At 43.9% G+C, this 27,765-nt stretch overlaps 1 protein-coding gene across 5 annotated transcripts; it reads left to right on the forward strand.

The window, feature by feature from the left end:
- Positions 1-1,230: 1,230 nt before the first annotated feature.
- Positions 1,231-27,605, forward strand: Kbtbd2 (kelch repeat and BTB domain containing 2). 5 transcript variants are annotated; one of them, XM_070014287.1, is made up of 4 exons: positions 1,231-1,299; positions 17,309-17,804; positions 21,866-22,031; positions 25,002-27,605. In XM_070014287.1, exons 2-4 carry the CDS (start codon positions 17,635-17,637, stop codon positions 26,535-26,537), a joined length of 1,872 nt encoding a protein of 623 aa, XP_069870388.1. In that variant the 5' UTR covers positions 1,231-1,299; positions 17,309-17,634; the 3' UTR covers positions 26,538-27,605. The 5 variants fall into 5 exon arrangements, with proteins under 5 accessions (XP_069870388.1, XP_069870387.1, XP_069870383.1 ...); XM_070014286.1 differs by having other exon boundaries at positions 1,239-1,306; XM_070014282.1 differs by lacking the exon at positions 1,231-1,299 and adding an exon at positions 1,528-1,788.
- The last annotated feature ends 160 nt before the right edge of the window (positions 27,606-27,765 follow it).

Consider the following 27,765-nt stretch of genomic DNA (forward strand, 5'->3'; position numbering starts at 1 on the left):
GGAAGCTCTGAAGTTCCCATTACTATGATGGTGATAAGTTCTGTTCTTCTCAGAGTCCAGCATGACAGCATACTGACTGCAGGGAAAATGGCTACAGAAAGAGACATGTACAAGATGGAGAGAGCTGAAAAGCTTTTCTCTTGTAATTCAGGGGCTCCGCAGAAAGCAGCTCTCAATCACCATTAGTTTAGACTTTCTCTCCAAGTCCTGTCCAGACTATTTGAGCAGTCTCCTACCTGGTAACCACACTCCCAGCCCAGTATCTTCAGTGCTTTACAATCACAGGTGTTTCTTGTCCCTGCAGCTTTCCAGGCATGGCAGTGCTCAGGTTCAAAGACTTTTCCCTAAGCCCTAGATTTTAAACTCTGGCTCCGCACATTCCAAGCACCATTGAGCCACACACCCCTCCAACTCATCCATGATTAACTCTTTTGTCAGGCTTCTTTATTGTTTTATCAAAATATCAAACATTTGGCCAGACTAAGCACTGTGATTGGATACTAGAACTCAAAGTTCCTTTTTTTTTGTCAGGGCTTGAATTCTGGGCCTGGGCACTGTCCCTCAGTTCTTCAGCTCAAGGCGAGCCCTCTACCACTTGAGCTACAGCGCCACTTCTGTTTTTCTAGTGGTTTGTGGGGGGTAAGAGTCTCATGGACTTTCCTGCCTGAGTAGCTAGGATTACAGGCGTGAGCCACCGGCGCCAGGCGGAGTCTAGTTCCTCATCTGTGCCATTTATTATCATCAGTAGTCCCAGATGAGGCGCAGAGGTACCGGTGCAGTTAGCCTGTCCAGGTGAGACGCACCGGTGCAGGAGCAGTCACCTGTCCAGGTGCGGTCAGCACCTCCAGGCGAAGCACACCGGTGCAGGTGCGGTCAACCTGTCTAGGCGAGGCACACGGGTAGCAGCAAAAAACAAGTACGCTCCACTGGCAAAGAGGGGGTCGGCCGCGCTTGGCCTCCCGCTAGGCGTGTGGCCGCCTCGACTTTCCAGCGCCCAAGTCCGGCACGTGCTCGCGCTCCGCACCGGGAGCGCGCCCTCCCGCGCAAGCGCACACGGCTGAGGTGCCCCCCGCACCGTCCCGGGAAGACCCTGGACTCACGCCCGCCTTCACCTCGCGCCGCCCCCGCCTAGCCTGCTCTTTCCGTTTTCCCTTTCGCGCCTGCGCGGCTCCAATTGTTTTGGCTTTCCGGTGGAATCTAGCAAAGGAAGAGGGTGGGGTGTGGGACGTCTGCAGAACCCGGGAAACTACAGAGGTGCGGCCAGCGTTCCCTAGAGCGCGGCAGCTGGAAAAGAAGCAGGTGAGAGGTGAGCCAGCGAATTTCCGGGGCCTGCTCAAAGCGCGCTTCCGGGCCGCGGGCGGGGAACGTAGGGGCGGAACTAGGGCGCGTGGGGGCGGGACCAGAGCTGGGGGGCGGGGCTAAGGCGCGTATGGGGGCGGAGCCAGGATGCGCGGGGTTGGGCTTGGGCGTCTGGCGCTCCCGGCTGACGAGGCGGCGCTGACGAGGTGGCGCGGGCGGTGGACGGCGCGCGCGGTTCCCGGGGCGGGATCTGGCGGCGGTCGGGCTCGGAGGGGCGCGCAGCGGCTCCGCTGAGGACGAGCTTTCCCGCCGGCCGTCCGTCCGAGCGAAGGCGCAGAGGAACCGGAAGGGAAGCGGCGGGACCACTCTTCCGAGCGGGAGGGGAAGGCGAGACCCCGGCGCTGGCCTTCGCGGGAGGGCCACGCCCCCGCCGCCGCGGCCCGGTGTGTGTGGGCGCCGCCGGCCGGTCGGGACCCGGGCCAAGGACGGGTGAGCGAGCGTCGCGAGGCGGGCGGGAACGCTCTGCGGAGGGGCCGGCGGCGGAGGCCGGGCGGGGGTGCTCGGGCCTTTGTGGCGGGGAGGGTGGCGGCCGCGGCATCTTTCAAACGCGGGCGCTTCCGCCGCGGCGGGCGGGGCGGGGAGGGTGAGAGGCGGGCGGGGCGCGAAAGAGTGGCGGGCGGGGCGCGGCGTCGCCCCGGGCGGCTGCAGGACGGAGTGGGCGGGCGGCCGCTCGCGGGGGCGTTTCCGGTCTGGGCCGGGGCCTCGGGGCGTCCGCGCTGATTCCGCGTTTTCCGAGTCCTGAGACCGCGCCGAGCGCGCGCCGCCGGGGCCCAGCGTCTTCCCGGCGTTCAGGGCCGGCGACCAGAGGCGGCTCGGGCGGGCCCAGCGGCGCGTGCGGATCGGCAGCCCCAGGCCGCACCGCATGGATGCGTAGGGCTGCCGGTCGAAGGCCGCGCTAGGCGGATGCTTGGCTGCAGGCGGGTTTGTCTGCGTCTGTTTCTGCAGCGAATGATCTCGTAAAGTTGATTCCACCGACCTGCTGACTTCTCGAGTGGGCGCTTCTATGATGGTTCCTGCCAGTGCAGATAAAGAGAATTGCGAGTGTCCATTCAGCCTAGAAAAGGTGTGCTTTATGCTCCGTCCACGGGCGTCTCCGGGCAGGACGGGGGAAGAGCGGGGGAGGGGGGGGAGTACACAAGTTGGAAGTCGGGCCCTCTGCTTTCCCGTGGAGAAGCACCCGGTCCGCAGCGCACCCATCGAAATCACAGCCTGTTCTGTGCCACTAGATCACAGGTTTTCTTTTCCTTCTGACTCGGCCCGAATCTGAGTGGTCGGGACTTTAGGCCTTTTTGGTTGTAGTTATCTATCGTTCAATAACTTTTTTTCCCCTGACCTAAGATAAATGGGAAAGTCAAGTTCGTTTTCCAGTTCCCTGGATGTGGGATTGCGCTCTTCTCTCTTTCATCTGTCTGCTAGAGTTTGCTCGGGTCTTTTTTTTTTTGATGGAGTACTTTTTGAGGCCCATTTAGATTGGAGCCTGAAGCCCTTGCAAGGTTGCCAGTAGTAAGTGCTGGAAAGTTAGCACCGTGTAAAGCAAGCTGAGTAGTCCAGTATGCTGCAGGCTTTTAGAAGTGCTTCGACGTTCCAGGCTTTATAGGAAGCATTGCTAGGAAATGAGTTAACATAAGAAGATAGTGGGGAAGATAAGTGTTGGATTTTTTAAATGTGCATCCCATATGCTTTCTTTCTCCTTCGTTGATAGAATGGATTTTTTTCATATGTGAACATTGACTAACTGCATGTGTTTAAGGCACGTGGTAAATTCCCAGAAGCTGGAATTTTTTTTCTTGTAGGAGATTGTGTCTTCATGTGGTCCAGCAGAGGCCTCCTGGTAACAGGCGTGTGCCACCATATTCTTATAAGCGCAGGCACTGAAACCAAAAGATAAGGTTGGTTTTGCATAGACATCTTAACAGCAACATTGTAGGATTTGAGTATATTGAGTGATATTTAAATATTCAAATGAGAATGGGTAGGTTGCTTTCAAGTTTTTTAGGTATATGAAAAGTGTTTCTAGTTCTGTCAGAAGTTTGCAGTGTTAAAGATCCTTTTTTTTTTCTTGTGAGAAAAATGAATTGCAGCAGGAAATTTGGAGGAAGTCCAGCCGTAAAACAAGAGCGGCTGGTTTCCTTTTCTCAAGGCACGTACCTTGACAAATAGTGACCTGTAGTAGCATCCACAATAAACAGGGGCTTCTAAGAGTTTAATTCTCTTTCAAATGTAATGTTTTTTTTTTTTTTTTTGTCGGTCGTGGGGCTTGAACTCTGGGCCTGGGAGCTGTCCCTCAGCTCTTCAGCTCAAGGCGAGCGCTCTACCACTTGAGCTACAGCGCCACTTCCGGTTTTCTGGTGGTTTATTGGAGATAGGAGTCTCACGGTCTCTCCTGCCCGGGCTGGCTTTGAACCGCGATCCTCAGATCTCAGCCTCCTGAGTAGCTAGGATTACAGGCGTGAGCCACCAGCGCCCGGCTGTTTTTTTTTTTTTTTTTTTTTTGTACATGATAAGCAAGCACTCTCACTTGAGCTGTATCTCCAAATATTTATTTATTTAATTAATTTATTAGTAGTGGGGTTTGAAATGAGGACCAATTGACCTCACCGATGGCTAGGTGATCTACCACTTGATCTTCTTTTGGCTATTTTGGAACAAGAGTGGAACAGACTGTTTGACCTATCAATGCTGGCTTTGAACTGCAGTCCTCCACATCTCAGCCTCCTAAGTAGCTTGAGAATGGATCTCACTATGTACCCATGTTGGCCTGAACTTGCCCTCACCTTCACTGGTGCTCTCCCTCTGGAGTGCTGACATTATAGGCATGGGTGTCGTCCGCTATGTATTTAAAAAACTAAAACCACCTTAAGTAAATCATAACCTTACATTCTTCATAACCTCATACATAAGTGTCTGGGAAGCTAAGTAATGTGACCATCCGATGTTGTGATGGAAGAAATGATTGACTTGGGGAAATGAAATTGATAATTGAAAAGGTTAAAATCAATTATGCATTACCATACCATTCCCAGCTTTCCTAGGAAGTTACTGAAAAGATGAGAATAAAGAAAAATACTTTCCAAAACAGAAGGGTATACAGTCATCCCTCGCTATATCACAGTTCACTTACTGTGGCTTCACTATACCCTGGGTTTTTAGAATACATATTGATTCCTCACCTATCTCGGGAGCTGGGATGGTCCAGAGACCCCATGCGACAGGTTAAAATCTGTGAAGGAGCTGGGTTGGTCCAGAGACCCCATGGGGACAGGTGAAAATCTGTGAAATACTGATAAGTGAACTGCAGTATAGGGAGGGACAACTATTGGATCTTTTTGCTCAAGGCTAGGGCTCTACCACTTTGAGCCACAGTTCCACTTGTGGTTTTGGGGTGGTTAAGAGTCATGGATTTTCTTGCTTGGGTTGGCTTCAAACTGCCACCCCCAGATCTCAGCCTCCTAAGTAGCCAGGATTACAGGCATGAGCCACCAGCACCTACCTCCTTTAGGTTTTTTTAAAACTGAGACAGCTTATTAGTCATACTGTGTAGAAACTAATACTTGAGGCCTGAGTTTGTTTAGCGTGAGCTGATTTGGCCATGAGATCTCTTCTTCTAAATTTGGGAAAGAAGTAACGCGGGATAGACCTAAGCCTTCAATTAGAGTAGGGCAAATGATGTTGAAATCAATATATTGAGCTTGATAAATTCTAGTAAAGGCAAGGTGCTTGTTTCTTAGTTGCTACTTGTCATAACTTGAGAAAATTGTTTGTATAATATTTGACTGTCTAGAAGCCTAAATAGTCTTTTCTAAATATTCAAGTGTTTTATGGTAACTTCTGGCATTCATATTTTGCTTAATTTTCATCACTCTTCTTTGGGCTAGTTTGTTTCATGATTTGTAACATCAAAATGTTCCCTAAAAACTTTGGATTCTTCATATCTAAGTTTGATTTAGCCAAGATAAGAATAAAGGACTGGATTTGGAGTACTGAAACCTTGGGATCTCTAGAATTATTTTAGGTATGTACATTCAGAAGTTGGGAAAGTGAGCAGACTAATAAAAATATTTATGTAACAATGCTGTTCCAAGTGTGAGAGGATTACAGAGTTTGTGTTCATTGCTGTTTACAGATGAGCAAATTAAGCAGAGTAATAATGACTTTAGGTATGTAGCTGGACTTCAAGTAGTTTGCAATCATTCTCTTGATCTGTTCCTGATCTTTGACATCCAGAATGCCATGGATCCTTTTCCCACAAAACCTCTCAGTCTTTTGTATGGACATTTGTAACATTATGTGAAAGGGCTTCCTACAGGTAGAGTGAGTTTTCTGTTTGGGGTTTTTTAACTGGATTTTTTTTGTCTTTTTTTCTTTTTTGGTACTGGGGATCGAACCCAGGATGTTGCACTTGCTAGGCAAGCGCTTTGCCACTGAGCTACATCCCAGCCCTAGAGTGAGTTTTCTGAAGGGAAACACCCTACCCTCTCTCTCTGTTTCATCCCTAGGGTGGATTTCTTTGGGCTTTTTGAGTTACCTGTTTTGTAGCTCAGGTTGGCTCATAAGTAGCTACCCTCAAGCCTCAGTTCTCCATGTGCTGGAATTAAATACACATGCATGCCATGTGTATTTTCTGTTTAATTTTTCTTCTGTTTTTTTTTTGTTGTTGTTCTGTTTAATTAAATGTATGGAGGGTACAATAAAATACTTCAGTATAAGCATGTGGAAAGATTAAGCTAATATAATCAGTACCTTACATTTTCTTTTTTGGTGGTGGTAACATTTAAAGTCTAAGCAGATTTTATGCAACTACATGTTGTGCTCTGCCACAGGTTCTTATTAGAGTTCCCATGCTAACATACTATGTACTTTGTGTGCAAGCAGTGTTCACAGTTTTCCCCATCTTATTATTTTTCCTTCATTTTCCCCTCCACAATTCAGGTAGCCTTTACTGTTAAATTTCATTTTCATATTTAGTAGTATTTAATCTTTTTTACTTTCCTTCATCTTCTATAATTTTCCTGGCTAACATTGGAAAAGTTTGCTTTGCTTCTCTATTTCTATACTTAGTAGAGCGGGGTCTACTTACAGACCTGTAGGAATGAAAGTGAGATTTCAGAATGAAAGTAGATACGGTTTCCTTCAACCTCCACCCTGCAAGACAAACCAAAAGACTAAGCACTCACATACTGCTCTGATTTTTTTTATTTTTTTGCCAGCCCTGGGGCTTGAACTCAGGGCCTAGGACTGAAATTCTTTTGTTCAAGGCTAGCACTCTACCACTCCGAGCCAGAAGTGGCTCGGAGAAACCACCTAGGCCTCAAGTTCAAGCCCCATGACTGACCAAAAAAAAAAGAATCTATAAAACAAATTCATGCAATTTCTTTTTTTTTATATTCATCATATTTATAGTCATTAAGTATTTGTAATATTTATGAGTGAGGATACATTTAAATGCAATGTCACACGCTTTAAACATGCAAAATATTTTTTTAACTTTGTTAAAAAATTTTTAAATTTAATTTAATTTTATTTGTGAACATACTGTACAGAGGAGTTACAATTACATGGGCAGGATAATGCGTACATTTCTTACCAAGCATTGCAGCCTCCTCCTTTGTTTACCCTTCACATCCCTTCCCAGCCTCCCCCCTCCCCCCATCCCAATCCTTCTCCTCCCCCCCCCACCCCCCACCCCCCCACCCCCGCACCGACGTTGTAAAGCTCGTTTTGGACATGACAACTTGTACTTCTCATTGTTGCAACAGGTCCACCTGTTCATGCAATTTCTTTAGCAGATAAACTTTCAGGTGTATATAGGCTCTTACAAACTTAGGCCCTAAAATACCTCAAGGAAATCAGTCCGAAACATTGAATTGAGCTTAGGACTTAAGACTGTCCATTGTCTTTATGTCAAAGTGGATTGCAATGTGTGGTTCTCGTTTAATTTTTGTGTGTGTGTGCCAGTAAGTGCAGGGCCTTGTGTTCTTGCATCTTTTTCACTCATGGCTGTGATTAACCACTTGAGCCATGCCTCTAGTTTTGCATTTGCTTGTTAATTGGAGATAAAGTTCATGGAACTTTTCCCCAGGCTGGCTTCAAACCATGATCCTCAGTCTCTTCAGTAGCTATGATTACAGGCATAAGTCACCAGCCCTTAATTCTTAATAGTTGACATTTTTCACTCGAATATATTTTCATAATCATCTTTAGAATACAGGGCATTTTCTGTTAATCTTGAAACAACTGGTACCAGGAATTGTGACATGTAGCAATGATTTATAAAATTTCTCTAGCCCTTGACTCATCTAATTTGAATATATGAGTTTAGTACATGTCTTTATAGAATCATTATTTGACACAATCTTGTTACTTTCAGTCTTTGTGAAATTGCATTTGTTTTGGTTATTGTGCTGGGGATCAAACCTAGGGTCTTGCCCATGTTAGGCAAGTGCTTTACCATTGAGCTCTATCTCCCACTCCATCTTGGGTTTTTCAGATGTATGTAGATATTATTGTAGTTGATAAAATAGGAGTAATTTGAGTTTTTGAGTCTCATCAGTATTATATGGTTTTGTTCTTGAGATGATGTCTCCCTAGAGTGGCCTAGAATTTGTAATCTATGGATTATAGATGTGAACTCTTATGTTCATCCAGTAGTATATTTTCAAGGTAAGGTCTTGCAATGTTACCTAGGCTAGCTTTGAACTCCTGGATTCTGGTGTTCCTCCTGCCTCAGAATCTCATTAACTGAGATAACAGGTGCTCATACACGCAAACTTTTTATTTTTTTTTTTGGTCCAGTCGTGGGGCCTGAACTCTGGGCCTGGGCTCTGTCCCTCAGCTCAAGGCTCACACTCTACCACGTGAGCCACAGTGCCACTTCCGGCTTTTTTCTTTTTGCTTATTATGGTGCTGAGGAATTGAAACCAGGGCCTCAGGCATGCAAGGCAAGCTATCTACCACTGAGCCACCTTCCCAGCCCCACGTGCAAACTTTTTGCATCTGTATTAGAGCATTTCTCATTGTAGATTTTTTTTCAACAGGTTGTCTGGTAAAAGGAAGTCTTTTTGCTTTTGTTTGCTTAGGGTTTAGAACTTCACTGAAGAGAACTCACATTAGGAAAAATACTTTCCGATGTCCACTTTGAGAAGCACTTAGATGAGGTAAGAGATGTTGAGAGGAAACACAAGACTATAATACATGTTAGCTTAATGACCCAAGTGATACTTAGTTCAATATTTTCAGGACTGTACAGCTTGTGTTTTTCCTTCTTTTTGTGCTCTGAAGGGGCATTTTTTTTTTTTTTTTTAGTAAAACCAGATGTTTTAGTCACTAAATATTTCTTTCAGAAATGGTCTAAAAGAGCCTGTGACACAGGCCAGTAATCCCAGCCTTTGGGAGACTGAGGCAGGAGAATTGTGAGTTCAGAGTCAGCCTGGATTACACAGCCTAGACTACGTGTAGCCAGATCCTGTCAGTGGTACTGGTTTTTGCTAATATTGTCGGGTTGAAATAGTCACACACTTACTACTTTTGGCTGCAGCAACTAGGTTAAGTCTTCAGGACTGAGATGGTAAGCTTCCAAAAGCCTAAAATGCTGGGGGTTTTTTGTTTGGGGTTTTTTTTGGTGGGGAAAGGGAAAGTAGTAAAACTTTTGAAAGTTTTTTTAAAATTAATTACTTTTTTGGGGGGGGGTCTGGTTGTGGGGCCTGAACTCTGGGCCTGGGCGCTGTCCCTCAGCTCTTCAGCTCAAGGCTAGCGCTTAACCACTTGAGCCACAGCGCCACTTCCTGCTTTTTTCTTTTTGCTTATGTGGTGCTGAGGAATCTAACTCAGGGCCTCATGCATGCAAGGCAAGCGCTCTACCACTGAACCACCTTCCCAGCCCCTACTTTTTTTTTTTGGCCAGTCCTGGGTCTTGAACTGGGGACCTGGGCACTGTCCCTGAGCTCAAGGCTAGCACGCTACCACTAAGCCACAGTCCCAGCCTCTTAAGTAATCATTTCTTATGTTAATGAAACCTGGGATGTTTAAGTAGGTGTTGAGTCAGTTGTTCCTTTCTTCCCAGTGGTTTTTTTTTTTTTTTTTTGTGAAAAAACTGTACAGAAGGGTTACAATTACATGAGCAAGATGAGTACATTTCTTATCTAGCATTGTAGCCTCCTCCTTTGTTTCCCCTTCCCATCCCTTCCAAGCCTCCCCCCCAATCCTCCCCTCACCCCCCCACCAAAGTTGCAAAGTTCGTTTTCGACATGACAACTTGTACCTCTCATTGTTGCAACGGGTCCACCTGTATCCTTATTTAAACGACTTGTTTTTCCCCTTCCCCTCCACAAATTATACCAACATCAAATACAGTGAAAGCAGGGGTTATACTGTGGGGGAGGGACATACAAAGCAACAAAGAAATAATCATATAAATGCGTTAGAAACAAATGCATGAAAGAAAAAAACATTTAAATACATATCTTAGGGTTCATTTTCCTAATATCACCTTATCTGACCTTTTCTGCTTGACTCATACATATACTAACTATTGCAAATGAGGGAAACCATGGGACCTATGTTTCTTTGGGCTTGGCGTACTTCACTTAATATAATTTTTTCCAAGTCTTCCATTTCCTAACAAATGGGGCAATGTCATTCTTTCTGATGGAGGCATAGAATTCCATTATCACTGTCAACAGTGGGATCAAGTGCCAACTATCTACTTTTGCTCAGTTTTATGATTTTTCTTATGACAGAGTAAACTTTCTTGCATTTGGGTCTCATCAAAAATTGGGAGTTTGAGCTGAATGTGGTAGAGCAGGCCTATAATTGTAGCACTTAGTAGGCTGAGGCAGGAAGGTAATTTGGGGCCAACTTGAACTGCACAGCAATTTTGATCTCGGCTCCAAAAGTTTAGAGTTTGAAAGTCTGGGAAGCATGTAAGACCCTGTCTTTGGGGGGGAGTGGAGGGGGGTAGATGGAAGGGGAAACAAAAGGAGGAGGCTACAATGCTTGATAAGAAATGTACTCATTATCTTGCCCATGTAATTGTAACCCCTCTGTACAGTATTTTCACAATAATCCTAGCTACTCAGAATCGTGGTTCAAAGCCAGCCTGGGCAGGAAGTTCCTTGAGACTTTGTTTGTTTGTTTGTTCTCACTTACCTTTTCTATGGACTGGATAGACTTTTTTTTTTGTCAGTCGTGGGGCCTGAACTCTGGGCCTGGATGCTGTCCCTCAGCTCTTCAGCTCCAGACTAGCTTTCTACCACTTGAGTCACTGTGCCACTTCTGGCTTTTTCTGCTTATGTGGTGCCATGGAATCGAACTCAGAGTCTCATGCATGCAAGGCAAACACTATTACTGAGCCACCTTCCCAGTCCCTCTGCAAGACTCTTATCTTCAGTAAACCACTCAGAAAACCGGAAGTGGTGCTATGGCTCAAGTAGTTGAGCACTGGCCTTGAGCTGAAGAGCTGAGGGACTGCATCTAGGCCCAGAGTTCAAGCTTCATGACAGACAAAAAAGGGGGGGGCATTAATTTAGCATGTGCAAAGCCATAAAGTCAGTGCTCCCTGCTTCCCCCACCCCCTTCCCCCCATAAAGTTTAGAAACAAAAGGATACATACATAGATTTCAACAAAAATATTTTCTCTATTTCTTTTGGTGGTATTGGACATTGCCAGGCAAGCACTCTACCACTTGGGTCATGCCCAGTTCTTTTGATTTCAGTTTTTTCAGATAGTGTGTCATACATTTGCCCTGGTCATCCTTGGACCTTGATCCTCCTACCTCTGCCTTCCAATAAGTTGTGAAGGATTACACTACACTCAGCTAGTTTTTGCCCTGGCTGGCCTCAAACTGCTGTCCTCCTATCTCTGCCTCCTATGTAGCTTGTGTTTGCCTCTATACCTGGCAAGAAAAACATTTCTTAGACTCAGCTTGCTTTATTTTATTTGACTCTAATGGCTTAAGTTTGTCTAAGATAACAGAGTTTAGAATTGTTTTGTAAATGTTAGCTGTGGATTTAGCTGTAGTCATAGAGTAAATGCCCTTGATTTTTGAGCTTTGGCAGTTGGCAACTTTCCAAGCATACATAATGCAATGATTAACAGTAAATAATAAACATGGGTTGAATTTAAGTAGATATTTATAACAAAGTAAACATTTTCCTTGACACTTAAGAATTACTTTGTCTGAAGAGACCAGTTTCCATGGATGAGGATGTATGATTTTGGAGCTATTTTATTTGTTCATTTATTTTTGGTGGTACTGGGTTTCAGTTCAGGGCCTTATACTTGCAGTGCAGACACTTTTGTGGCTGGGACTTGAACCTAGTGCCTTTTGAATGCCCTACCAGTGAATTACATCCTAGTTTTCTCAGTTTTTTTTTTTTTTTTTTGGACATGGGGCCTGGGCACTGTCCCTGAGCTCTTCAGCTCAAGGCTAGCGCTCTACCACTTATGCCATAGCTCCACTTCTGTTTTTTTGGTGGTTAATTGGAGATAAGAGTCTTATGGACTTTCTTGCCCTGGGCTGGCTTTGAACTGAGATCCTCAGATCTTAGCCTCCTCCGTAGCTAGGGTTACAGGTGTGAGCCACCAGCTCCCAGCTTTTTCTCAATTTGTGATATAAGGTAGAATGACCTACAAAAACAACACAGTTATTGGAGAGAGAAATTTATAACGTCCTATCATTTGGTCACTAAATGAGTAATTTATTAAACTGTTGTTGTATGTGAGAGAGAACATTCAAGAGACCAACTTAAAAGAGGAGGAAGAATTATAGCTCAGGTTCAAAGATTTTTACCCACCCTGACAGGAAGGATGACTGAGCAGCTCAAGCCCTGGTGGGCAGGAAGCAGAGTGAGGCTCTAAGAGGAAGGGGCCAGGACAAGCACAACGACACTAAGTAACCTACTTCTTTCAACCAGACCTGCCTTCTCCCAGTTAACTATTCACGTTTGATTTTTTTCATTTTCTTTTCCTGTATGTACTTGCATGTATGTGTAATGCTGGAGATTGAACCTAGGGCTTTGTCTGTGCTGTACTAGCACTCTGAGCTACATGGCTAGCCTTCTGTTGGCATTTTCAATCCATCTTCTTAAAATTGACCTCTGACACACCTGCCCACAGGTATGCTTTGCTGATCTCCTTGGCATTACTCAGTCCAATCAAGTTGACAGATGAAAGGAGCTATCACATCAATTAAAGAATCTTGTTACAGGGGCTGGGAAGGTGGCTCAGTGGTAGAGTGCTTGCCTTGCATGCATGAGGCCCCGGGTTCCAATTCCTCAGCACCACAAAAGCAGAAAAAGCCAGAAGTAGGGCTGACTCTCAAGTGGTAGAGCACTAGCCTTGAGCTGAAGAGCTGAGGGACAGTGCCCAGGCCCAGAGCTCAGGCCCCACAACCGACCAAAAAAAAGAATCTTGTTATAGAAAATGTTTGTGTTATAGATATTTGAAGGTTGTTGGTTGAGAATCTTAAACTTTGCAATTTTGTGCTTGTATAGCTGATAAATTTTGACATCTATGTTCCCAGAAAAGTGAGATATGCTTAGTTTTATTTTCAGTTGTACTGAAGATCTTAAATTATTTTTAGTTTGTATGCATTCTGAATAACTTTTCTGCCTACTTGATGATCATTTTTTATTTGAGTATATTTCTTCAGGAAGAAAATGTACCCTGAATTTAAAAGAAGGATCAGAAATAAGAGAAACTAACAAAGCATTATTAATGAGCATTACATAAAGTTGGCTTACTATATAATTTTCTGAAATAAAACTTTCAGTTGTTTAAGTACAGATTAATGCATATGATCTAAAAATTAGTTTAGCAAAATCTAGACTAAATGGGTCAGAAAGAAAATCACTGTAGGAAATCAGGTCATATCATTATCTGGTGAATGACATGTACAGTTTAAGGTTGTATACAGCCTGAAAGAAATCCTGAAGTCCCCAGTGTGGTCTGAATCTATCTTGGTACTGGTCACCACTTGGTCACCACTTGGGGACAATTGTGTATTGGATAGGAGTTTTCAATTTATTTTTTATTTTATTTTTATTTTTGTCAGTCATGGGCCTGAACCCTGGGCCTGTGAGCTATCCCTCAGCTCTTCAGCTCAAGTCTAGCGCTCGACCACTTGAGCCACAGCGCCACTTCTGGCTTTTTCTGCTTATGTGGTGCTGAGGAATTGAATCCAGGGCCTCATGCATGCAAGGCAAGCACTCTACCACTGAGCCACTTTCCCAGCCCCAAGTTTTTTCTGTAAAAAAAATCTGCTCGTGGAATTAAGTACTTAAAATTATACATATTGTTTAGTGAAATAACTTGAAATTCAAAAAGCTCTGAAAAGTTAAAAACCCAAACATAATCCTAAAATTCATGGCCAGCAAATGTGACTTCAAATAATATGGGTAGGGGCTGGGAAGGTAGCTCAGTGGTAAGAGTGATTGTCTTGCATGCATGAGGCCCTGGGTTCAATTCTTCAGCACCACGCAAGCAAAAAAAAAAAAAGCCAGAAGTGGCACTGTGGCTCAAGTGGTAGAGCGCTAGCCTTGAGCTGAAGAGCTGAGGGACAGCAGCCAGGCCCAGAGTTCAGGCCCCACAACTGGCAAAAAATAAAATAAAACAACAACCAAATAATATGGGTATACAGTCTTTATCACTATTCAAATTTCCTAGCATAGACCCTGTGTTCACTTATGGAATGCTGCCCTAGTAGCCTTAAGAAGATTTGGTAACATGATAACATATCATGTCACTTTTGTTTTTTTGGTTGGTCATGGGGCCTGAACTCTGGGTCTGGCTGCTGTCCCTCAGCTCCTCACTCAAGGCTAGCACTTTACCACTTGAGCCACAGTGCTACTTCTGGCTTCTTGTGCTTATGTGTGGTGCTGAGGAATCGAACCCAGAGCCTCATGCATGCAAGGCTGCAAGCACTCTGCCACTGAGCCACCGACCCAGCCCCTCATGTGACTTCTATAAAATCTTTAAAAAAGAGATTCTAGAGCACAATCTTGTCCCAAGAGTTTTGAATAAGGCACTAGGATTGTGTGTGACTTGCTTTTCTGACCAACACTAACCATTGCTGCATTGTTAATATGTGGTGGCGGCAGCTCGGGAGTTTAGGTACTATTCTCCCTAGAGATTGTAGTGGTAAAACTTAGGTATAACCTTCAGTCTGGGAAGAGTAAAGACATTACTTTTTTTTTTTTTTTTTTGTCGGTCGTGGGGCTTGAACTCTGGGCCTGGGCGCTGTCCCTCAGCTCTTCAGCTCAAAGCGAGCGCTCTACCACTTGAGCTACAGCGCCACTGCCGGTTTTCTGGTGGTTTTATTGGAGATAGGAGTCTCACGGTCTTTCCTGCCCGGGCTGGCTTTGAACCGCGATCCTCAGATCTCAGCCTCCTGAGTAGCTAGGATTACAGGCGTGAGCCACCAGCGCCCGGCTAAGACATTACTTTTATAACCCAGAGTCTCACCCTGTCTTTGCACCTGGTCTAGTCACTTCAATAGTTCAGTTGCTGGTAAGTTGACAGTCAATATTACCAATTTAGCAGTTCCTATAATAGTATAGTTTAGTGAGAAGATGCAATGTTGTCTTGTTGGCATACTGGATGATAATTTGTGAGGAAAATATTCTTGGTTCTGTGATGGTCTTCTTTTTTTTCTGGTATGTTGTGAGGCTTGAACTCAGGGCCTACGCGCTATTCCTGAAGTCTTTTTTTGTTGTTGTTGTTGTTGGTTGTGCGGCTTGAACTCCAGGCCTGGGCACTGTCCCTCAGCTATTTAGCTCAAGGCAAGTGCTCTACCATTTGAGGCACAGTACCACTTCCAGCTTTTTCTGTTTATGTGGTGCTAAGGAATCGAACCCAGGGTTTCATGCATGTGAGGAAAGCACTGTCCCACTGAGCCACCTTCCCAGCCCCCTTCTCAGCCCTCCTAAGGTCTTTAAGCTCCAGGCTAGGATTCTACCACTTGAACCACAGCACCACTTCTTTCTGGCTTTTTCGGTTTTATGTGGTATGGAACCCAGGGCTTCATGTGTGCAAGGCAAGCACTACCACTAAGCCATATTCCCAGCCCCATGTAATAGTCATTTTTATAGATTTTATTATATGCAAATCATTTTACTTTCTGATTATGGGAGCTCAGGGTCATCTAATAAGAAAAAGGGTGATACGGGTTTATAGTTAACATAGTAGCAGTCTAATTTTGGCTTTTTCTGGTTTGTAATTATTTTGCCACATGTAAATAGAGTTTTAAATAACATTTTTAAAGTTAAATATTAATTGAACTGGAATTATGTTTTGATGAATGGTATGTAGTATGACTAAAGTCTAAGGTGCTTCTTATTTGTTTATGTGGTTAGCCAGTTCCAACATTATTTGTTGAAATAAGCCAATCTTCCTGATTTCAAATGCCATAGTTATCATGTACAATACTTTGTGTTTTGGTTTGTTATACATTTTAGTGTTTGATAAGAGTTGAGGGAAAACACTGTCTCTACAAATGCCTTGGCATGTTTTATGCATGATTCTAGGTACATAAATAAGAATTAGATTAGATTTGTATTAAGCTCACATTAATTTGGAGACTATTCATATCTGTATAATGGTGTTTTCTGTGTTTGGAACATGTATCTCCACTTGATCATGTTTCATAGATTTCTCCGTGAAAGTATATGCTCTTATAAAGATGCCTATCAGGCTGGGTGCTGATGGTTCACACCTGTAATCCTAGCTACTCAGGAGGCTGAGATATGAGGATTGCGGTTCAAAGCCAGCCTGGGCAGGAAGGAAAGCCCATGAGACTCTTATCTCCAATTAACCACCAGAAAACTGGAAGTGGCACTGTGGCTCAAGTGGTGGAGCACTTTCCTTGATCTGAAGAGTGCAGGGACAGCACACAGGCTCAGAGTTCAAGCCTCACAACTGACAAAGAAAGAAAAGAAAGATATGCTTATCAGGAAGTTCTTCAAAGGGATAAGTTACAGGTGCTTCTCTCAAAGGACTGAAAACATGTAGCATGGGACTAGTGGTTCTGCCCAGTGGAAGAGTGCTTGCAGGCCCTGGGTTCTAGTCCTAGCAACTCGGGCAAAAAAAAACTACACTATGTATGTGTCTTGTGTGTATGCATACGTATATGTGTGACTTTAGAAATTAGTTTCTAAAGTCCCTTTGCCATTTAGTTTAATAAGTAACTTAAATATGAAACCTTTAAAACTCTATAAAACCAGTCCTCAAATGACAATTCCTGCAAAAGAGATTTTTGTTCTTTTCACCCATAATTAAGATCATGTGATACTATCAAGTAACTGTGAGATCTGGCTTTGATAGCTTAAACTTTGTACAGAACTTTAAAATTATGGTTATTAAAGTGCTTTTTATTTTCCAGGATTCTTTTGTTGTTGTTGGTGGTGGTTGTGGGGCTTGAACTCTGGTTTGGGTGCTGTCCTTCAGCTCCTCAGCTCAAGGCAAGCGCTCTACGGCTTGAGCCATAGTGGCATTTTTGGTTTTGTAGTGGTTTATTGGGAGATAAGAGTCTCATGGACTTTCCTGCCCAGGCTGGCTTTGAACTGTGATCCTCAGATCTCAGCCTCTTGAGTAGCTAGGATTACAGGCCTGAGCCACTGGTGCCCGGCTCCAGGATGTTGTTTCATATGGAAGGCAAAAGGTTAGAAATACAGCTATTCATTTTCTGTAGTCTACTTTTTATTTTAAATGTGTAACTTTAAAAATATTTTTCTCAAGCTCTATTTACATGGTCACCATTTTATGGTAACTATGGTAATAACTATTCTTGAGACTTTTTCCCCTTCTTGGGTTGTTTGGCTCAAGACTTCAGGCTTGCTATGGCTCTAATACTTGAGCTGAACCTCCTGTCCTGAGGCTTCCATTTTAACACTATATTCTAAAAAGTGGTTGCTGAGATACTCTTTAACTCAACTGTTTTTCTTTTTAATTCTCCAGAAGATCTATGAACATAGGATGCTGCCACACCAAATCTACCTCCTGAATTTGTCTCACTCACCAATGAGCAGTGCACTTCCGAATTGGAGCAGAATGTCTGGAGACTGTTGAAAAACTCTGAAGAACACAATTGACACATGATGACCTAGCAGGGATTTTTTTTTAAGCCTGCCAAGATACATATTAGAGAATGTGTCAGTGTTGGTTGTGAATGCTGCAGATAACTGCAAGCAGACTTTATCTTTTTCTTTCTGAAGAATTGGTGTGACTTTCTAGCCAGACAGAGTTTTCCATTGTGCTCCTGAAGATATTAATGGAATACAGACATGGCCACTCCAGACGAGAGGCGGGTCAATACAGAGTACGCTGTGTCTCTGCTGGAACAGTTGAGACTGTTTTATGAGCAGCGGTTGTTCACAGACATAGTGTTGATTGTCGAGGGCACAGAGTTCCCTTGCCATAAGATGGTTCTTGCAACCTGTAGCTCCTACTTCAGGTAAGTACTTTAATCTTATTTTACAATCAAATATAAAATATTGACCTAGTTGAATGTTTTAATAGGAATGTTTTTAAATGTTTAAAATTTTCAATGCTCAGTTTTCAATTAAGTTTTCAGTTCAGCAGTACTTATCGTTTCCTTGTATGTATAGTCATAGGACAGGTGAAAAGAAGGTTATTTTTTTTTTTTTTGGGGTCCGGTTGTGGGGCCTGAACTCTGGGGTGTGGGCACTGTCCCTCAGCAATTCAGCTCAAGGCTAGCACTCTACCACTTGAGCCACAGCGCCACTTCCGGCTTTTTTCTTTTTGCTTATGTGGTGCTGAGGAATTGAACCCAGGGCCTCTGGCATGCAAGGCAAGCGCTTTACCACTGAGCCGCCTTCCCAGCCCAGAAGGTTTTTTTTTTGTTTTTTTTTTTTAATTTTTATTTTGTGTTGGTGAGAGGGCTTAAACTCAGGACCTGGGCACTGTCCTTGAGCTTTTGCACTCGAGACTAACGCTCTACCACTTTGAGCTCAACACTACTTCCGGTTTTCTGGTGGTTAATTGGAGATGATAAGAGTCTCCTGGACTTTCCTGCCTGGGCTGGCTTCAAACTGCAACCCTCAGATCTCAGCCTTCTGTGTATCTAGGATTTACAGGTATGAGTTACTGGCATGAGGCTGAAAGTAAAGTTTTTGTTTTGTTTTGTTTTGTGCTGATCTTGGGGTTTTGAACTCAGGGCCTAAGCCTTGTTGCTGAGTTTTTGTTCAAACCAGTTCTCCATCATTTAAGCCATAGCTACAGTTCGGGCCTTTTGGTGGTTAATTGTCTTTCTTTCCTGCTCAGACTTGGGCCTTTTGGTGGTTAATTGTCTTTCTTTCCTGCTCAGACTTCAAACTGTGATCTTCAGATCTCAGCCCCCTGAGTAGTTAGGATTACAGGAGTAAAACACTAGTGCTTAGCTCTTACAAGATTTTATTTCAGTTTAAGTTGCTTTTCATGATATTTCATATACTAGTTTTCTTACTGATTTTCTTTGTGTCAGAAAGTTTATTATTGTTGTTATTTAGTATTTGCAAGCAGTAGCTCTAAAATCTAGTTAATCATGTGATTTGGATTATGGAATTTCAAAACCATGAATTCTGATTCAGTAGATCAGAGGTAGAGTAGCTCTAAAATCTAGTTAATCATGTGATTTGGATTATGGAATTTCAAAACCATGAATTCTGATTCAGTAGATCAGAGGTAGAGTAGGTTCAGGGATGGTTGTGATCCTATCACACTCAGACCCATTGTCCTAGCAGATGGTGGGAGAAATTCAGGGTTAGAGGTTTGTTGATAAACGGGCTCATAAGCCCTCCTTTTAGTACCATTAGGTTTAAGTTGATTGCCCATTATTGGAAAGAACTTTTTTTGGGGGGGGAGGTCCGGTTGTGGGGCCTGAACTCAGGGCCTGGGCGCTGTCCCTCAGCTCTTCAGCTCAAGGCTAGCGCTCTGCCACTTGAGCCACAGCACCACTTCCAGATTTTTTCTTCTTGCTTATGTGGTGCTGAGGAATCGAAACCAGGGCCTCAGACATGCAAGGCAAGCGCTCTACCACTGAGCTACCTTCCCAGCCCCTGGAAGGAACTTTTAAGCTTTATCATGAGTTCAAATGACCTTCTTGTCCTAGCTTTCTAAGTTATAGCCTGACATTTGTGGTCACCTGCCCTAAAGCCTCTACGGAAATTCTGTTAAATAGACAGGAATGGGGCTGGGAAGGTGGCTCAGTGGTAGAGTGCTTGCCTTGCATGCATGAGGCCCTGGGTTCGATTCCTCAGTACCACATAAGCAAAAAAGAAAAAAGCCGGAAGTGGCACTGTGGCTCAAGTGGTAGAGTGCTAGCCTTGAGCTGAAGAGCTGAGAGACAGCGCCCAGGCCCAGAGTGCAGGCCCCACGACCGGACTCAAAAAAAAAAAAAATAGATAGGGGCACCAGGGGCTCATGACTGTAATCCTAGCTACTCAGGAGGCTGAGATCTGAGGATCTCAGTTCCAAGCCAGCCAGAAAACCAGAAGTAGTGCTGTGGCTCAAGTGATAGAGCACTAGCCTTGAGCTGAAGAGCTCAGGGATAGCGCCCAGGCCCTGAGTTCAAGCCCCAGGACTGAAAAAATAAAACTGTTATATATATATGTACATATGTATGTATGTATGTATATAGACACACACACACACACACACACTTTTTTGTTTTTGGTTGGTTATGCCGTTTGTACTCTGGGCCTGGGCGCTGTCCCTCAACTCTTCAGCTCAAGGCTAGCTCTCTACCACTTGAGTCACAGCTCCACTTCCCATTTTCTAGTGGCTAATTGGAGATTGAGAGTCTCATGGACATTCTTGCTTGGGCTGGCTTTGAACTGCAATCCTCAGATCTCAGCCTCCTGAGTAGCTAGGATTATAGGCGTGAGCCACCAGTGCCCGACTTCTGTTAATATTTTATTGTCATGCTCTTGACTAGAAAGTAACAACTTATCTTGATTAACTTTCCTTATTTGTAGTGGTGTCAGTAACTTGTTTTTTATTTTTATTATGTCGGTTTGGGGGCTTGAACTTTGGGCCTGGACACAATCCCTGAGCTCTTCAGCTCAAGGCTAGCGCTTTACTACTTGAGCCACAACACCACTTCCAGCTTTTTCTGTTTATGTGGTGCTGAGGAATCGAATCCAGGGCTTCATGCATGTGAGGCAAGCACTCCACCACTGAGCCAGCTTCCCAGCCCTGGGTAGACATTTTTATACTCTACAATCATTTGATTTTTTTTTTTTCCCCAAATGTTCTTAACTATATTCTCCTCTCAGATTTCAGGGTCATTAACGTGTAATACTGCTGTGACTTAAGAAATTCATTTATTTATTCATTCATAATAGTGGAGATGAACTCCAAGGCCTCACATTTATTAGGCAAGTGCTGTGCTACTTGAGCCATGGCACCAATTCAGAAATTCTGCCTGTTGAATTACATTAAGAAGGATTACCCTCTTCCTTTTGGATTATCAGTGCTGTCCTACCAAAACCCGTATGTAGTTTTGAATAGTAGTTTACTGTTCATTTTGGACCCAAATTAGAAACCCACTTGTGAACTGCTCAGCACTTGAACTATGGTGCTTCATTCTGTTGTACTGTTATGTAATTCCAAGAAGCACAGTTACATTCTGGGAATCTTGTTAGTGTGGCATTGTAAAGTGTCCTGCATAATTTTAGGAAATTCTTGTAATTTTTTTCCTTTATTGACATAGATTTTACCTACCATAAAGTTACTAATGTTTATAAATACATAGTTGGTCCCTTTACCAGTACGTTCTTTGTATCAACCAACTACACATCAGATATACTTGGGAAAATTTTTCATAGCTACTGAATAGATAGAGTTTTCTTGTCTTCATTCCCTAAGCAATACAGTCTTTACTGCTTAGGATGCATTTACGTTGTTTTCAGTCTAGTGATGGCTTAAAGTCTTGAGGATAGAGTATAGGTTTCATATAAGTAGCAATTTATATAGGGGACTACAGTACCCTCAGGTCTTAGTCTCTCCTGCAAGTAGTCCTTAGCAGATACTATATGATGTGATAAATTTAGTACTCCTACAAAACTGTGTACCATTTCTAGCATCTAACTGAACTCTCTGTCACCTTGTGTCCATTTACAGTCACTCTTATCCTTGCCTTTAGCTCTAGGTAACTACTAATCTACTTGCTGTCTCTGTTTTTCTTTTCTGACCATTTCATACAAATGAATTCATATAATATATGGTCTTTTGTGTCTGGCATCTATGTTTCCGTCTGACCATTGTATTTGAGGCTCATTTAAGTGTTTCATCAGTAGTTCTGTTTTATTCCATTGTATTGAATATACTCAGTAAGTAATCAGAAAGGCAGAGTGAGTCTGGCATTGAATTGTGTACTATTTTCTGTTGTCTGTTGGACTAGTCTTCCTTATTAAAAAGGACCCTGCATTAATCTTCCTGTGTTATGTCATTTCTCTCTGTAGCGCTACATTTGGTTTACCTTGAATCCTTCAGCTCTGTTCCTGTCTTTTATAGGGCCATGTTCATGAGTGGACTCAGTGAGAGCAAGCAGACACATGTGCACCTGAGGAATGTGGATGCCGCCACCCTCCAGATCATAATCACTTATGCCTACACAGGGAACCTGGCGCTCAGTGACAGCACGGTGGAGCAGCTGTATGAGACAGCCTGTTTCCTACAGGTAAAGCTGCTCTTCCTCAGCGATACCTCTGAGGGTGTATATTGTGTCAGGAAGTCCTGGTTTACTAGTGACCTGTGTCTGTAAGGTTTTTACTAGATGTTTTATAAGGTATGAAATGAAAGCGGCATCTAACTCCCATTTCCTGTGTGGGGAACAGTGTTACTTCCTTTTTCCCATTTCTCCCTTCTTTGACCCATTACACTAAAATAAAGCCTTGCTAAATCTAAAAAAAAGGGGGGGCAATGTGAAATGAAAAAGAATCTGATAATGTAGTCAGCTGGCAGACTAAATTACTTTTATGACAGGTGAGCTGGGTGTTGGTGTAGCATGCCTGTAATTCCAGCACTGGGGAGGCTGATACAGGAAGTTTGCCATCTTGAGGCCAGCCTGTACTACATAAAGGAAGACTCAGGCCAAAATGTCATACTGGTTTCTTATTTTGCCTATTATGCCTGGGAAATTTAAATATTTACAATGGTTATGGTAAGTTATATTATGCTGTTTAGTAGTTAAATAATATTGATGGTTGTTATATTTATGTCTGATTAACTTTTTTGTCAGTCGTAGGGCCTGAACTCTGGGCCTAGGCGCTGTCCTTCAGCTCAAGGCTAGCGCTCTACTGCTTGAGCCACAGCACCACTCCTGGCTTTTTCTGCTTATGTGGTGCTGAGGAATCGAACCCAGGGCCTCATGCATGGGAGGCAAGCACTCTACCACTGAGCCACCTTTCCAGCCCTGTCTGATTAACTTGGAATCTGACTCTGTGTTCTACCACCTGAGCAACACCTCCAACCCCAGGAGTTATTGCTTTTTCTTTCCCCTCATTTCCTTTCTTGGAATGACACTTTCTACTTAGAAACAAAGTTTTAGGCAGGGTACAGGGTGGGGTGTGTCAGTGCAGGAACTCAGGAGGTGTTGAGGCAGGAGGATGTACCTATCAAGACCCTGTCTCTTGGGGCTGGGAAGGTGGCTCAGTGGTAGAGTGCTTGCCTTGCATGACTGAGGCCATGGGTTCGATTCCTCAGCTCCACATAAGCAAAAAGAAAAAAGCCAGAAGTGGTGCTGTGGCTCAAGTGGTAGAGCATTAGCCTTGAGCTGAAGAGCTGAGGGACAGCGCCCAGGCCCAGAGTTCAGGCACCACAACCGGACCCCCCCCAAAAAGTCCTGTCTTAAAAAACACCACAAAAAATGAGAAGGTTTATCTAAATGGAAACCTTCAAAACAAAGTTTAAAGGGTTTTAGAAACAGAGTGGATGGTACTCATTAGATACTTAGGACACAGTGGATGATGTCTGGTAAGTATTGAGGACACAGTGGATGATAGGTACTGAGGTCACAGTGGATATAATACCAGGTAGGTACTGAGGATACAGTAGATGATGGCTGGTAGGTACTGGGGACATAGTGAATGGTAGCTGGTAGGTACTAAGGTCTGCCTTCCATGTGAATGACAGTGGTTGGATGCTTACTAGGGTATAGCCTAGGAACCAGAGCATAGTTAATTCCTTTTTACATTGCTTCCCTCCTTCTTAGTCTTACACTGGTCTTCCTGTGTGTTGTCATTTCTGGTCACTCTCTCATAGTTCAGAATTAGTAGCCTTCACTTCGCAAGGCCAGACTTGGAAGAGAGTACTGTCTGTACTAAGCATTCTTTATGACTAACACGATCACATTTTTCAGGTGCTAAAAGGTTTTGGTAAGGTTGTAATCTTTCTTGCCATGTTAATGAATTCTGTATGTGTAATGTGTAGGCTTGCCTCTTGGGATATCAGTGAGTGCTCCTTGGCTTTGGTTGCTGTAACCAGGTTGAAGCGATAGTATTTTTAGGCAGCAGATATTATACTGACACTTCACTTTGATCCTCAAAGTGAATCCTTAATCATTTATCATTTAAGGTAGACTTTATATGAGAGAAGACAGGCTTAGAGAGACGCCATTTGCCTATAATTATACAAGTACTGACTGGCTAGTTGAGGTCTTGGATTGAAATGATCTGACTCTTCACTGTAAGTGGCTTTTAGTTAACCAGGTGGTGAATGAGGTATGGATGAATAAATGTGATTAGTGGATGGCACTTCTGAGTCAGCTGAGACGTGCCTGCTTTCTCAGGAAAAAAAAAATCTGCAGAAGAGAAGGCTTGGGTGGTTCAGATGCATCATTTTAGTGTAGGTAAGCTAGGGCTCTAGACATAGCACAGTGGTGCTTGTCTAAACACCTTGTCTAAACACCTAGTGTTCTGACTACAGTCCCCAGCACACTGAAACTGACCAAAGGAGGGTTGCACATTGCTCTGATGACTTGCATCTTCCCTCTCTAGATAAGAGTGGCAGTAACAACTCTCCTTTTTTTTTGTTTGTTTTTTGGGTTTGGTCGTGGGGCCTGAACTCTGGGCCTGGGCGCTGTCCCTCAGCTCTTCAGCTCAAGGCCAGTGCTCTACCACTTGAGCTACAGTGCCACTTCCGGCTTTTTTCTTTTTGCTTATGTGGTGCTGAGGAATCAAACCCAGGGCCTCAGGCATGCAAGGCAAGCGCTTTACCACTGAGCCACCTTCCCAGCTCCAAGAACCTTGTTTTTTAATGCCTAGAAAAGTTAACTTCCCTATGAATTTCCTTATGCTTTAGGCTGTTCAAATGTTTTAAATGCTTGCTTAATACTTTACTACTGTTTAAGTAGGCCAGTTAAGTAAGGTATTGATCAAGGAAATGCAAACCTCTACTAGTCTTAATTATTTTTGGGAAACTTTTCTCTTAGCCTAAACAGATGTATCTTAAGTAAAAAGTTCTCAGAAAGGGAAAGGTGACACAGGACCCTGCATCTCACCTAAAATGTGGGGTGGGGTTATGGCTCAGGGTAGACACATTCTTGAACTTGCATGCAGGGCCTCTGTCCCCACTGCCATAATTTGTTGTGTGTTGATTTGTTTGTTGGTCTCCCATGTCCTTATCAACCTTTTTCCCTTTATTATTTTAGGTAGAAGATGTGCTGCACCGTTGTCGAGAGTATTTAATTAAAAAAATAAATGCAGAGAACTGTGTGAGATTGTTGAGTTTTGCTGACCTCTTTAGTTGTGAGGAACTAAAGCAGAGTGCTAAAAGGATGGTGGAGCACAAGTTCACGGCTGTGTGTCACCAGGAAGCCTTCATGCAGCTGTCCCATGACCTGCTAATAGACATTCTTAGCAGTGACAATTTAAATGTAGAGAAGGAAGAGACCGTTCGAGAAGCTGCTATGCTTTGGCTGGAGTACAACACAGAGTCACGGTCCCAATACCTATCTTCAGTCCTTAGCCAGATCCGAATTGATGCACTTTCAGAAGTGACCCAGCGAGCCTGGTTTCAAGGCCTACCACCCAATGATAAGTCTGTGGTGGTCCAAGGTCTTTATAAGTCCATGCCTAAGTTTTTCAAACCACGCCTTGGGATGACTAAAGAAGAGATGATGATCTTCATTGAAGCCTCTTCAGAAAACCCTTGTAGTCTTTACTCTTCAGTCTGTTACAGCCCACAGGCAGAAAAAGTTTACAAGCTGTGCAGCCCACCTGCAGATTTGCATAAGGTTGGGACTGTGGTCACCCCTGATAATGACATCTATATAGCAGGGGGCCAGGTTCCTCTGAAAAACACAAAGAGCAACCACAGCAAGACAAGTAAACTACAGACTGCCTTTAGAACTGTGAACTGCTTCTACTGGTTTGATGCACAGCAAAACACCTGGTTCCCAAAGACCCCAATGCTTACTGTCCGTGTGAAGCCGTCTTTGGTTTGCTGTGAAGGCTACATCTATGCGATTGGGGGTGACAGTGTGGGGGGAGAACTTAATCGGAGGACTGTAGAAAGATATGACACCGAAAAAGACGAGTGGACGATGGTAAGCCCTCTACCTTGTGCATGGCAGTGGAGTGCAGCAGTGGTGGTCCATGACTGCATTTATGTGATGACATTGAACCTCATGTACTGCTACTTCCCCAGGTCTGACTCCTGGGTGGAGATGGCCATGAGGCAGACAAGCAGATCCTTTGCCTCAGCTGCAGCTTTTGGTGATAAGATTTTCTACATTGGAGGGTTGCACATTGCTACAAATTCTGGTCTAAGACTCCCCTCTGGCACTGTAGATGGATCTTCAGTGACTGTAGAGATTTATGATGTGAACAAAAACGAGTGGAAAATGGCAGCCAACATCCCTGCCAAGAGGTACTCGGACCCCTGTGTTCGAGCTGTTGTGATCTCAAATTCTCTCTGTGTGTTCATGCGAGAAACCCACTTAAATGAGCGAGCTAAATATGTCACCTACCAGTACGACCTGGAACTTGACCGCTGGTCTCTGCGCCAGCATATATCAGAGCGTGTGCTTTGGGACTTAGGCAGAGATTTTCGATGCACTGTGGGAAAACTTTATCCATCCTGCCTTGAAGAATCACCATGGAAACCACCAACTTACCTTTTCTCGCCAGATGGGACAGAGGAGTTTGAGCTGGACGGAGAGATGGTTGCACTCCCTCCTGTATAGTCAAGTTGGAGTAGTGCTGCTTGGTTCCGTTCCTTCACTAAGTGACAGGCTAGGAGAGGACCACATGGGGAGTACAAAAAATTCTATCTTTGATAAATTTTATTTTTATGCCCTACTTAATATTTGCTTCAGTATAATATATATCAGTGAGTCTCACAGGAAGATGTGCTTCCATAATAGGAGCTAGGTTAAGAGCCTCTAAGTACTCTGAGAGCAGAGGGATGAACAGCTGATGCTGTTAGCCCTGTGCACGTACAGTTCAAAGTTCACTTAGAGAAGTAGCTTCCTTTCTAGTGTGGGACATCACAGACTATGCTGAGATTATTTAGTGTATCTCATTCCTGTGCTTTGTTCTGAAGTTCTGGAATACATTTTTCCAGTAACTAACCAGCTGCGCTTAACACTGATGTCCACATTTGTGTAGCAGTATTGTCCATGTCCTCTGCCATAGTTGAGAACACTCCGTAATTTTGTGGTATTACACAGGAAAGGTACGACTGCAGGACCAGTCTATCCAGTTAGGTGCATGTATCCTCTCTCCACTAACTTGTCTATCTAGAATACAGGTCGTCCAGTGAACTGGCCATGTACCAGGTACATGAACCCAGTTGCTGGGCTTGCAGTGAGAATTGTGCGGGTCTGTGGGGCTTTCATGATGAAGGTTTCCACCTCTTCTATGCGTTAGCACTGCTCATGCATAGAATTACCTGCTGCTGATGTAGTCCTCCATCTTCAAGATTGAGAGTGGGTTAACCAGGTCATTACATCCTAATTTAATAACAAGCATTACTGTAGAGTGATTGTGTGTAGGTATCTGTTAGCTGTCAGAGTGTGTTTTTTAAACCTGATGTGTGTGTGTCGGGTTAGGTGCCGTCTGCACTGGTATCTGCAGGAGGGCAGATGACTGGTGCCTCTGGCATTATCCCAGAAACCACTGGCAGTAGTAGCGCCCCCATGGATGTGAACATGGGCGCTTGTGACCAACATCGCCGGCATGTTCAACTCTGTAATGTTCTCGCACTGTATTTTGAATGACATTAATTTATTAAATAAATTGTATATATTCAACATCTGTTTTTTCGTATATCAGGGTGGGTTGCTTTTAGTTTGGTTTTGCTGGTACAGCTCAGGTAGCGGTATTGGTATCTTCAGGATTTTGTGTGAGATGTATGTGCACATAGTAGTTTCCCTTCCTGCGCTCTGAACATACTATATGGAAAATATGTAG

The sequence above is a fragment of the Dipodomys merriami genome, unplaced genomic scaffold, assembly GCF_024711535.1.
Source record: "Dipodomys merriami isolate MVZ:Mamm:240054 unplaced genomic scaffold, mDipMer1.0.p SCAF_94, whole genome shotgun sequence".
Classification (NCBI taxonomy): domain Eukaryota; kingdom Metazoa; phylum Chordata; class Mammalia; order Rodentia; family Heteromyidae; genus Dipodomys; species Dipodomys merriami.